Source organism: Natator depressus, chromosome 8, assembly GCF_965152275.1.
Source record: "Natator depressus isolate rNatDep1 chromosome 8, rNatDep2.hap1, whole genome shotgun sequence".
NCBI classification, from domain to species: domain Eukaryota; kingdom Metazoa; phylum Chordata; order Testudines; family Cheloniidae; genus Natator; species Natator depressus.
The window spans coordinates 36,454,854-36,468,520 of record NC_134241.1 but is presented as its reverse complement, the minus strand read 5'-3'; the positions used below and the strand labels follow the sequence as shown (position 1 = coordinate 36,468,520).

Below are 13,667 nucleotides of genomic sequence, written 5' to 3'. Positions count from 1 at the left end.
CTGTTAGTGAGACCAGGGAGGCTGCAAAGGCCTGATCCATCCAGGCTATAGGGCTCCTGATTAATGGAATCCCTTATTGTGACAGAGTAGGCGAAGACTTACCTTCAGCATAATGTTTTGTAAGCTCACAGTTGAGTCTAGGCCCTCCTAGAAGTTTCTTTAAAGGGGTTTTTGGGAAAAAGGGGAAACTTGGGAAGAGCTGTGGATATCCAAAGACCACAAAAGACAGTGTAAGCAGAGTGTTCACCTGGCTCAGAATTGCTCCTACTCTTGCTTGGATCTGGTGGCTGCAGCTTCAAGTAAGACCACAGTGGAAATGGGGCCAGAACTGGCAGAATGGGGTGCTATTATTAGCACTTCCTAGGTATTACTAGAAAGAAGTTTCCTTTGTCCTCTTCTGTTCTATGTTAGATCCAGAGCTTCAACAATGCCTGGAAAGACGGTGTCTCAGCAGAGGCAAGATAACTGTCTGCACACCAGAAGAAACTAAGTGAAAAACACCCTCTATTTGGATTTGATAGCATTTGTCTGACAAATGAGGATACATCCAATTTATCAAAACTTGTGACAGTCACACCATAAAATAAAAATGTAAAGTTTGGTTTAGCAATATCCTGATATTTAAATATTGACCAATATTTCCATTCTTATATTCCTTTTGTGAATCTTCTCCATCAGCCAGTTGTCACTCTGGCACCTCGTCTTACCAGATGACGACTAAGGCTGCGATTCTGTGACCTCCATGACTTCTGCAGTGGCCGGTGCAACTGGCAAGCAGCTCAGGCAGTCCCTAGGCCAGTCGCGCTAGCTGTGGCTGGGGAAGTCTTGGGACACTGCCCCCCGCAGGATAAGTTTGGGTGTGGGAGGTGGCTCAGGGCTGGGGTGTGGGAGGGGGTGAGGGCTCTGAGTGGTGCTTTCCTTGCGGGGGGGGGGGGCCTCCCTGGAAAAGGCAACATGGCCGCGGTTCCCAGCAAATGGGAGCTGTGGGCGGAGGCAGTTCGTGGAGCTAGGAGCTTAGGGAGGGACATATCGCCGCTTCTGAGAAGCCAGGTAGGGAGCTGCCAGTCCCACCAATCCTGCCCCCAGCACCAGCGGGGGTCCTGGGCTGCCACCCCTATCCCCAAGCACCCGCCCCCTCCAACACTCGTGGGGGTCCCGGGCCATCAAGCACATGCCCCCGAGCATCCGTGGCGCCATCCGGGTCGCCCCCCACTTGAACACCCATGGCACTCCCAAGATTTAATCAGGGGTATAGCACAAGTCATGGACACGTCATGGGCTGTGAATTTTAGTTGACTGCCCATGACCCTTCCATGACTTTTACTAAAAATACCTGTGATTAAAATGTAGCCTTCATGATGACACTGCATCCTGAAAACCAAACTGCAGTGATTCTCTCTAAAGAGGTCCCTTTTTGGGGTGGGGAGGCTTTACTTTCCTTTCCCCATGTGAGTCACAACAGCTCCCATCCAGAGCAGGAAGTGACTTACCAAGGGTGCTGGGTGGCTCACATCTGGGGCAGCAGCAGGATGGCTGGCTCCATCACTGAAGGAGCCCATGGCAGCTTGGAGTGAAACAAGGCTCCTCAGGGCTCCTCACCCTCCCTCTCTCTCTCCCAGGTCCACAGCCTCTCACTCCCACAGGCTCTGGAGCATTTAAAATATAAGGAGCTGCAGCCAGCCAGGTGTCCAGGTCAGGAGAGCATGAAGGGGAGTCCCAATGGTCAAAAAAGGAAGGTGGGTAGACAAGCTGGCTGCTGTGGGGCTGGGATGCACTCCCCACCACCCCCGGCCCTTGACCACTGGGGACTCCCTGTGTGCCCTCCCCACTGCTGCAGCCCCACTTTGCCACCCCTCCATGTCTCCCCCCCGCCCCCCCCCGCGGGGGCACGCCTCACACTTTGAAAGCCAATGTTCTAGAGAAACCAACTATAACTGACCCAGCAGTTCACAAAAATTATGCTTCTGCTCTTAATAAGATGCACCTCCCTCAAAAACAGCCTCTCAGCATGGGAAGAGGACTCCAGTGTTGTTGTGCTTGTGCCCAAAATTACAGAAACACATTCAGCAAAAATTGTGACCAAATGGGGGCAAATGCAGACAAAAAACCCCACAAACCCATTTAGGACTCAATTCAGAAAATTACTTATGTGTGTTTAAAATTATGCACATTCATCTTGCTTGATCTGGACTGTAGTGCAGATCATGTTCACAAAGACAGCATACAGGTTAGGAAATTCCTAGCATCTAGAATCCAATTTACAGTTAATCTTGGGTCTCCTGACTGAGACATCTGCCATGAGGCCACAAATGCGAACTTGCCTCCTTCCTCAGTGTCTATATAATGTCAAATGGCAGGAGAAATGGATGATTTTGGCTGCTCAGTCTTCTACTTGGTTAAATTCTTACTCTGGCACTAAAAGACAGTTGCATCAAAAAGCACATTGTAGGGCAAACTCAATATAACAAAAGAACTATTTTTTCCACACAGAGAACTAAATCTAAGAGCCAGGCTGCCTTTTGACAAACCACTTTAAAAAGGTATTCTTAGCAAGACATCCCTAAAAAAAAATTAGTATTTTTTCCAGATCAGTGGATTAAAAAAATCTCATTAACCAAAAAAGGCTTGCTTTGTTCTACCAACCCCTTTTATGCCTCTCACCCCAATCAAAATTGATTCACCAAATGCTATTTACCATGCAGGCCTCCATTAGGGCTGTGTGCATCTCATCTGTTTTATGCTCTTGATCAGCTCCAGCTTCAAGCAGAAAACGAACCATATCTAAGTGGCCTTCAAACACAAAAACAAAACAATTTGTTACAAACATTAAGAAAGGGTTTAGTCAAAATATTGTAATTTAGGTTTTTGTAGTTTGCTTTTACAAGCCTATCCAATTATAATGTGCAAATACACTGCTATTGTGGCAAAACACAAGATGGACATTCAACTTATAACAGTGGTCTTACCTGGAAGATTTTATCTTCTGGCTATGCAAAGTTGATAAGGTTTTATTTAACATAGATTAGGTAAAAGAAATTCTATAAAAATCCTGTCTTGAGACTTCTAACTATCAACACAATAGCATTTATGCTCTAATTGCCCACATAGCTTAAGTATTGCATGGATTGGCCAAAAAAAGCTGAAAGGAGAAAAAAAAAATCAATCTAGAAGGTAAACCTTCCAGAGAAGAACAGTATGAAATTATAAACTTATCTTGAAGTTTTTACTGCAATAACCTTCATAGGAGTATTTTTATGCATTGTCTAAAAAGAGCAGATTGCTGAACTGTAAGAGCTTCAATCTAAAAAACCTGTACAGTTGCCACAACTGTTCTTAAAAGCTTTGTTCAATCTCACTCAAATTAGTTTTATTTCACTTTCATCTATGGAGCTTTTACATTTTTCTTCCGTGCAAAAACAAGTCTATTTAGGTACTTGCACAAAGTTCACTCTAGTATCTGGATGCCTAATTTACTGATGGATTTTATCCTCTCAGCATGCAGGCAAGGCAAGGCATGTTTTCCCTATGTTACAGAAGAGGAGTAGAAGGTACAGGGTAGGTTAAGTGATTTCCCAGCATGATCACATAGGAAGTCTGTGGTTGATGTGGGAATGATCACCCAGCCCAGAGTGTATTATATCATTCTTTCCTACACAAGTTTTACTAAATTATAGGAAGTGCTAAGGATATTATCCTTTAGATATTCCACGGCTAAGAGTGCTTTATCATGCAGCATTTCATACTATTGTAATCTACCATTTTAAAAAACCTGGTATCTGAATTTAAGTTCTTATTCAATCTGTCCAACTACCATTAAATATTGTTCATTACCCCGACACAAAAATGTAGGGGGATATACTTACGACACCACAACAGCCCACAATTAAGAAAGAGTTTCTAAGAGATATCAACACCCACTCCTCAACTTTAAGAAGAAAGGCAGCTGAAATTTTTGCCTGAAGTGTATTATGATTTTTCTTAGGTGAGAGAAAAAATGTTTTGGAAAGTATGTCCTAGTATCCTAATACAGAGTTATGGAACTTGTAACTTTGAAAACCTTTGATAAATCTAATTTTGTAAAAAATTCTCAAATATAGATGGTCTAAAATTTTTAGTTTTATCAAATCCTCAATGGTGCACATAAAAACCTCTTAAAATTCAATTTGGGAGGAAATTTTTGGAGTTTAATACAAACATTTCAATTTTCAGGAGTTGCGTGAAGGTTTCTGCTAAGATAATGACTGTGAGACCTTGAGTTTAAGGAAGTTAAGTGTCTGTGAAACTTGCAAACTGAAAAAAAGAAATTGTTGGAACAGAAAATTAAGCCCAAGATTTTAAAAGTCAGTACAACTTATTTAGGTGCCTGAACTTCCAAAGTGCTGTACTCATCCCACTTAAGTCAACAGGAGTTGCTGGATGTTGGGAAGTATGAAAATCAGGCTGCTTATTTAGGAGCTTACATATGGACAATCTCAATTTATACAGTTTCTGAAAGTCCTGGCCTGAGAGTTACCACCATAATATCACTGTTAGCTCACGTAGCCACTTCTCCCAAAAAGCTTTCAACTTTTAATGAAGTCTCTAATTTTACTTTTCCCTTCACAGAATTTTTATATCATCCAATGTATTAAAAAAGTTAAGTAACTTGGACTTCAGAAAAAGTAAAAACTACAGTAACAGTGGCTATTGATGCCACATATGGTGTGCATGTGCCTCATGTGCACAAGAGCCATATCTTTTGACCAGCAACATCCATTCAGGCTGTGTCTGTTCTCTGCCTGTGCTTGTGCACCTCCTACATCCGAGGGCACATTGGGAAGAATGGTCCTGATCAACTCTCTTGATAATTCAGAATCCCAGCAGAGTTGGACTCCAAATAGGGCTGGGACAGAGGGCAGGTCATGAGATCCAGAGGTACAAAACATTTAGAAGATCCACAGTTACAACATAAGTAATCATTGAGTCTTTGTCCATGTAGATCTCACTTGTGATGACTCACTAGCGATTCCATGAGCACTATGAGAGAATACATGGAGTCCTATGTTTATCTAAATTAGGACTGAAGAATGTCTCTCAAATTTGGCATCTGATCTAGAAGCCAAATCCAGGGTATAACATATTGTAAAAGTATAAACTAAACTCCATGTAGCTGCTCTGCAGATTTCAGTAAGGAATATCATTAAGCAACCTGAAGAGACTGCTTGAGCTCCAGCTGAGTGTGTCCTGATTCCTGAAAGGAGAGGTAGACTTGATAACTGGTAGGAGACTTTAATGCATGGGGTAACCAACCTCCATATCTGAGAAGAGATGCGTTGGCCCTTGTGACCCAAGAACATCTTTGTGCCAACTGGCAGAGGGTACAGGGGGGCATAGAGTTTTACAGGGATGCCTTGGGCCAAACATATGCATATTAAGTTTACCAAAACATGCCTCTTGGTAGAGACCTCACATGCCAGTAGCCCACTAGTCACCATTATCATCTTGAAATTCATGAAGAGATAACATTTAAGGACTTAAATATTTCTTCTGAAAATTAAGTTCTTAATGTATGAGTTAAGGCAGATCACCTGAAGATGATAAACCTGCTCCTGTCAGGTCAGAGGGAAGAGACATGTCTTTCTCTCTGGCTAGTCATATGTATACTGTCCACTTCCCAGCGGAGGCCTATTTGCATTACTAATACTGAAGCTCATGGAGATCGAGAAATCACATGAGAGCAAAACTGCAGGAAAACAAAAAGTGCCAGGGGTATCTTGTTTACAACTAAAGAGCCTGTCTTATGAAAGGATTGTCAAAGCCAACCCGGTTGGAAAATGCTGCAAAGACTTGGGTGAACTAAACTTCATTAGACAGAAAACTATCTTGTTAATCATGTCTAGTTCTAGAACAGGGTTCTCAAACTGGGGGTCACGACCCCTCAGGGGGTCACAAGGTTATTACATGAGGGGTCGCAAACGGTCAACCTCCACCCCAAACCCTGCTTTGCCTCCAGCATTTATAATGGTGTTAAATATGTAAAAAAGTGTTTTTAATTTATAAGTGGGGGTTGGACACAGAGGCTTGCTATGTGAAAGGGGTCACCAATACTAAAGTTTGAGAACCACTGTTCTAGAATGTGTGTTCTGACTATTTTACATGTAACCATTAGTTTCCAAAACTTCCACTTGCTGCTTCTCAATTCTCTATACTTTGTTAAATAAGCTTTTACTTGTTTTCACTATAAACATGTCTAAATGCTATGTCTTAAATGGTGCGGTCATCCAAGGTCTAACTGGTAAGTTGGGGGTACTATTCCTTTGGGAGCAGTGAATCTCGAATTCTGAGTGTCCGGTGAATGAGGTTGATGGATACTTCAGAGAGATACTCAGGGGGCTTGGAGTATGGCTATTACTAACCTACAGAGGAAAAGTGGAGCCTGCATGGACTAAGAGGGGAGTACTTATGTTGCTCATGGCTAATGGAGTCAGGGAGCCGACAAGTAGTACACAGGCAAGGCTTCCTCACGCTAAGGGGAAGTGGTAGCAAGATGCCGCAAAACCCTGGGAAGCTAACAGCCTTAAAGTGTTTTTCCAAGTGCCATGAACAAACAGGTGATTTTCTAAATGGCTTTGTTCTAGCTAGGTAATGAAGAAGGGCCTGGGAAACATCTAAGGTGTGCAGTTTGGCTTCCCCCGAGTTTGAGTGAGGTTTGGGGAAGAAAGCTAGGGAACAGATGGTTCGGTTTAAGTGAAAGTCAGACACCACACATTTTTCAAAGAAATTTTATCCCCATGGAATACCATACAAGGAGTATATGCCATTAGTGCTTGGACCTCACAAGCCCACCTGGCTGAGATGATAGCTACCAGAAAGGCTGTTTTAAGGGCGAGATGGCGGAGGGAGCACTTAGATAAGCATGCAAAAGGGGCTTCCAAGACCCATCAGAACTACATTAAGGTCCCATAGTGGGGTAGGCTCCCGAATGCAGGGAATAGGCCTGAACCAGTCCTTTTAGAAATTTTGAAGCAGTGGAATGAGAGAACAGTTATACGTTTGAATAGGAGAGTGGCTTTCTGAAACAGCAGCTAAATGAACCTTGATAGAGCTGATCGTGAGACCTGATAGCTTGAGCTGGAGGACAACCCAAATGTTGGGGATAGAAACTTTCAATGGATTGAGACCGCATTAGGAATCAACAGATGGAAATCTCTTCCACTTTGATGTATATACTGATTTTGTAGAGGGTTTCCTGCTCTGTATTAGGATTTCTGTGGAACAATCCTTGTCTGATGCATTCAACTAGCCAACTTCCAAGCAGACAAATACAGAAATATGGGTACTGGGGTACAATTTGCCCCCTACAATGGCTGTTGTGGACAGAGGAAGCAGAAATTTGAGTCAATACTGTCTTGCCTAATAAGGGGCTGTATGCATCACTATGGTCACATCCTGCCTGATGTTCCTTATGACTCTTGGCATCAGGGGAACAGAAGAAAATGCATAAAGACATTGAGGCCAAAGAATGAGGAAAGCATCATGGAGGAACACTGGTCTGGTACTTGCTCCGGGCCAGAAGAGAGGGCATTTGTCATTTTTGTTGATGGAAAACCAGAGCATGTCATCTTGTTTGTTGACATAATACACTGAGGAGGTGGTGTCTGTCAAGATCTGTACTGTGATTCCTTTCAGAAGTGGTACAAATTCGCTGCAGATTAGACAAATTGCATTGAGTTTCAGCACTTTTATATGTAGTGAGGACTCAACTAGATCAGAAATGAGTCTGTAGCTTGTTTGGGTTCCTCTCCACTAGCCACAGAGGCTTATGTAGAGTGTGTTGCTGTGGGAGGTGGTGTTCAGAATGACACCACTTTGCACACAATCTCTGGATTTGCCTCTAGTCCAGGGAAGATAAAAAGGGATTTGGGATCTTGAGGTAAGTATCCATATAGTGTTTGGTAAATTTGTAAACAGATGTCAGGCATCCTTGGAGAGGGCACAAGTGAAGTCTGGCAAGAGGTGTCACACTTAAGTGAACATCATCATATGGCCTACATTTCTTGCTGTTATTGCAGATCAGGGATGCTATGGGCTGAAACCTGTTCAGAGAGAGCTATGCTTTCATCAGCTTGGAATATAAAAGGTCCCTATAAGTTCTATGGACTGAGTAGGAGTGACAGATAACTACTTTTATTTCACCTCAAGTCCTGGAGAGTGCAACAGGTTGAGGTCTCTGGACAGGCCATTGGATAATCCCTGGGGGATTTCCCTCTCCGAAGCCAGTTATCCAAGCAGAGGTAAACAGGCATTCCTTATGTTAGATTGGCTGCCACCACTGCCAGACATTTTGTGAATACTTTTAGGGCTACAGACAGGCCCTGTACTAATAGAGGTCATATCCTACTGTGATCCGAAGATATTTTCTGAGGACCAGATGAATAGCAATAAGCATCCTGAAGGCCAAGAGCCACAAGCCAATCCTGAGCTTCTCCAGACAAAATGATGGAAACTAGCTCACCATTGTGAATTTGAATGAATGAAATTCAAGTGTATGAATTTCTTTAATCACCTTAGGTGCTTTCCCCTCTTCTGGAAATAAGAAAATAGCAAGAATAGAAACTTTGAATTCATGGATTACTATTTCTAATGGCTTTTAGCTGAAGTAAAGAATCTATCTTCTTCCTTCAGTTGTTTCTCAGGAGATGGGTCCCCCAAACAGGGATATAGAAGGCAGATCAGCTGGGACCGAGGACTGAAATTGTAATCTCAAATACCCACTGGTCTGAAGTAATCCAAGTCTATGCCTGAGAAAAATGGGAAAGGTGGCAACCAAAAATAGGGATGAGCACAAGGAAGCTGTGGTGGAACAGGTACATGGCTCTTGACTTGAAAGTCAGACTTGTTGATTGGATGGTGATGCAGGGTGGGTGGGTAGGTAGCAGAAGAGGAGGGGGCTGTCTGGTGGGTGACATGAGACTAAGGGCACGTCTTCACTAGCAACGTTATTAATTAACTATAGGTCTACACTGACACTTTACAGCGCTGAAACTTGCAGCGCTTGGGGTGTGTTTTTTTACACCCCTGAGCAAGAAAATAACAGTGCTGTAAACTGCCAGCGTAGACAAGCTCTAAGAAACTGACTTGGAAACAAAGGCAGTAGGCCTCTATTGTCAACAGGGGGAAATTCTCTGTCTTAACTGGCCCTAGTACCTTAATGATACTTAGTGATGTCAGCGCTGCTCTAGGGAGTACCATGATTCATCTGTACAGGGGCTGAAAAGGTCTGATTCTTCAAAGGGAAGATGTCCAATAGTAGTTTGGACTTCTTTGGGAATCTCTCCTCATGATAGCGCCTATGGCCACAGGTGTTCAAGGCTTCTTGAAGAGAGAGTCTAGCCATCAGGTAGTTCTCGGATACTAGAGATCTCAACTCAGTTTTTGCTTCCCATGGGAGTTTGTCAATAAAAGATGACACTTTCTCCCAGTTCAGATAATCATACTATGCAAATAAAGCCCGATAGTCAGCTATACAAAGTTGCAGTGATGCTGAAGAACAGGATTTTCTGCCAAGGAGATTGAAGTCTTTGGGGTTCTTTGTCTTTCAGAGTGGACCTAGACAGTCCCAACAGTTTAGATTTTTCCTGAATACTACAACAGGTACAACATTACTATGGAACCTGAAGCTGGGTGGGTAGAAAAATGTATGGTCAGACCAAAGGTCCATCTAGCCCAGTATCCTGTCTTCAGACAGTGGCCAATGTCAGGTGCCCTGGAGGGAACGAACAGAACATAGGTAATCATCAACTGATCCATCCCGTCGCCCATTCCCAGTTTCTGGCAAAACCCGAGGCTAGGGACACCATCCCTGCCCATCCTGGCTAATAGCCATTGATGGACCTATCTAGCTGTTTTTTTGAACCCTGTTATGCTTTTGGCCTTCACAAAATCCTCTGGCAAGGAGTTCCACAGGTTGACTCCACAGGTGAAGAAATACTTCCTTTTGTTTGTTTTAAACCTGTTGCCTATTAATTTAGTGACCCCCTAGTTCTTGTGTTATGAGAAGGACTAAACACTTCCTTATTTACTTTCTCCATAAGAGTCATGATTTTAATAGACCTCTATCATATCCCCACTTAATCTTCTCTTTTCCAAGTTGAAAAGTCCCAGTCTTATTAATCTCTCTTCGTATGGAAGCCGTTCCATATCCCTAATCATTTTTGTTCCCTTTTCTGAACCTTTTCCAATACCAATATATCTTTTTTTGAGATAAAGTGAACACATCTGCATGCACTTTTCAAGATGTGGGCCTACCATGGATTTAGATAGAGGCAATATGATAGTTCTGTTCTTATTATCTATTCCTTTCTTAATGATTCCCAACATTCTGTTCGTTTTTTTCACTACCTTTGCACATTGAGTGGATGTTTTCAGAGAACTATCCACAATGACTCCAAGATCTCTTTCTTGAGTGTTAACAGCTACTTTAGACCCCATCATTGTATATGTATAGTTGGGATTATGTTTTCCAATGTACGTTACTTTGTATTTATCAACATTGGGCAACAAAATGGAAGATGAAATTCAGCCACCCAGTTTTGTGAGATCCTTCTGTAGCTCTTCACAGTCTGCTTGGGACTTCACTATCTTGAGTAGTTTTGTATCATCTGCAAATTTTGCCACCTCACTGTTTACCCCCTTTTCCAGATCATTTATGAATATGTTGAATAGGACTGGTCCCAGTACAGGCCCCTGGGGGACACCACTATTTACCTCTCTCCATTCTGAAAAGTGACCATTTATTCCTACTCTTTGTTTATCATCTTTTAACCAGTTACCGATCCATGAGAGGACCTTCCCTCTTATCCCATGAGAGCTTATTTTGCTTAAGAGCCCTTGATGAGGGACCTTGTCAAGGGCTTTCTGAAAATCTAAGTCCACTATATCCACTGGATCCCCCTTGTCCACATGCTTGTTGACCCCCTCAAAGAATTCTAGTAGATGAGAAATCATGCCTCACCATTTACAAAAACCATGTTGACTCTTCCCCAACAAATTTATGTTTATCTATGTGTCTAATAATTTTGTTATTTACTATAGTTTCAACCAGTCTGCCAGGAACGGAAGTCAGGTTTACCAGCCTGTAATTGCCAGGATCACCTCTGGAGTCCTTTTTAAAAATTGATGTCACATTAGCTATCCTCCAGTTATTTGGTACAGAAGCTGATTTAAATGACAGGTTACAAACTACAGTTAGTAGTTCTGCAATTGCACATGTGACTTCCTTCAGAACTCTTGGATGAAATACCATCTGGTCCTGGTGATTTAATTTATCAATTTGTTTCAAACCCCCCTCTAATGACACCTCAATCTGGGACAATTCCTCAGATTTGTCACCGAAAGAGAATGGCTCAGACCGATGCAAAGAATTCATTTAGTTTCTCCGCAATGGCCTTATCTTCCTTGAGTGCTCCTTTAGCATCTCGGTCATCCAGTGGCCCCACTGGTTGTTTAGTAGGCTTCCTGCTTCTGATGAACTCAAAAAAAATTTTTTGCTATTACTTTTTGAGTCTTTGGCTAGCTATTCTTCATTCTTTTTTGGCCTTCCTAATTACATTTTTACACTTCATTTGCCCGAGTTTATGCTCCTTTCTATTTTCCTCACTAGGATTTAACTTCCACTTTTTAAAGGATGCCTTTGTGTCTCTCACTGCTTCTTTTATTTTGTTGTTTAGCCAGGGTGGCACTTTTTTGTCCTCTTACAATGGTTTTTAATTTGGGGTATTTAAATTGAGGTTGGGGTACTTAAATTGGGGTACATTTAAATTGAGCCTCTATTACGGATACTGGAAAATGCATGTACCTTCTCTTGCACTACAATATACAGAATATTTTCTGTTCTCCCTAGCAACTCCTGAAAGGACTTGTAGTTTTCAATGAGTGGTATACAGTAAAGTGGGATAGGGTAGGAGGTTTCCAGTGGATATTGTGGCAAGTCACCTTCTTCCACTTCCTCAATGTACTACTTACCTTCCTGTTTTTCTTGATCTCTATGAGGGTCTGCTTCCCTAATGGAGCTAGTAGGTAGTCTGACCGGGGAATAAAATCTCGTGTGCTCAAAAGAGTTATGAGGAGAATAACTGTAGATGTCTCAATGGAGAAGACCATGGAGCCCAGGAGGCCCAAGGTGGTGGACCAAAGGGAAAAGTTCTGAGTCTTAAGGTGATGTCTGCCAGAGTAATACCGGATACTTCAGAGAAGTATGTCTGGATATTCTGCAGGGAGAAAATCTCAAGGTGGGCCCTAAAATTGAATCTCTGGTGTCAGAGGGTGGGATATATATTTATTGGGGAATACCATGAATCTGTACATTTTATAAACTCCTTAAATCACACAAATCCAATTACAGAAACGGAAATGTTTACAAGGTCTTCAAGTTCCATGATCAATCACCAGAGAATCCACACAGTCCTTACATGGCTGGATCTGACTTCACAATGGACTCTGAATGCAAGCTGTCTCACACTAATTATTACAATCTAAGAATTTACAGGTTTCAGAGTAGCAGCCGTGTTAGTCTGTATTCGCAAAAAGAAAAGGAGTACTTGTGGCACCTTAGAGACTAACCAATTTATTTGAGCATAAGCTTTCGTGAGCTACAGCTCACTTCATCCGATGAAGTGAGCTGCAGCTCACGAAAGCTTATGCTCAAATAAATTGGTTAGTCTCTAAGGTGCCACAAGTACTCCTTTTCTTTTTGCGAATTTACAATATCTGAGATTTGGAAGAATTTTGGTTCTGAGAGCCATGGAGTTCCTTTTCATTCAAGGAACTTGCATACTCTACTGGCACAGTGGGTAGAGCTTTTAAAGCAGTTAAAGAAATAGGAGAGTAATCAAATTATTAAATTCAGCGTTCATCTGCCACATCTCCCAGCAAGTAAAAAGGAACCCAACAGCAAATGTTTCCTGAGTCTCCTAGAATTTGAATTAATAGCTCAGCTGCACCCATTTTGTTTTTTAAATACATGTATGTACAAAAAAGTAAGATTTTACTTGACTTTTCGGAAAGTTTAGGAAAATACTTATCAAAGAAAAACCAGTGTTAAAACAGCAGAATTCTTGAGAAATTAGTGTTTTAAAAACTGACTAAAACCAGCCTCAATTTTGAACATGTAACCTCAATTTTATCAGTAAAGCCACAAATCTCCTTAATCCCAACTATTTTCCCCCATACTTAGATTTTCAACATGAGCCAGGAGATACTCCCATATTCTTCATCTACTGACCTGCAAACCAACACGTTACTAGGAGAACCTAATCATCTCCAAATCCATATTCCTGCTATGCTCCAGAGATATCTTACTTCTACCCTTAACATAGTATCAAATAAGCAACACCGCTCCATGATTTGCCATATAATCCAACTGAAAACATCCAACCACTATCCCAACATCATTAAGACTCCTAAAATGGTTTTGAGACCCTACCATTACAGATAAGCACTATTATTCGTCTTCTATCACATATTGGCTGCAGATGCCTAAGTATCACATTCACAACAACTGGGGTGTTAGTACTTTCTCTATAAAGGAGAGAAAGACAGCATGTGTATAGAACTCCATTTGCAACAAGATTCAGAGTTTAGAAAGATGCAGTTTTTGTTGCAATAGTGATGGCCACAACAAAACATAC

The 13,667-nt window shown here is 42.0% G+C and overlaps 1 protein-coding gene across 13 annotated transcripts in view; it reads right to left on the bottom strand.

Moving 5' to 3' along the window:
* The window catches only part of ANKHD1 (ankyrin repeat and KH domain containing 1), a 207,021-nt gene that overhangs the window by 96,130 nt on the left and 97,224 nt on the right, over window positions 1-13,667 (bottom strand). For all 13 annotated transcript variants that reach the window (XM_074960743.1, XM_074960744.1, XM_074960749.1 and 10 more), the window contains one exon: window positions 2,696-2,790. In XM_074960743.1, coding sequence (XP_074816844.1) covers window positions 2,696-2,790 — 95 coding nt within the window. The remainder of the gene's footprint in view (window positions 1-2,695; window positions 2,791-13,667) is intronic.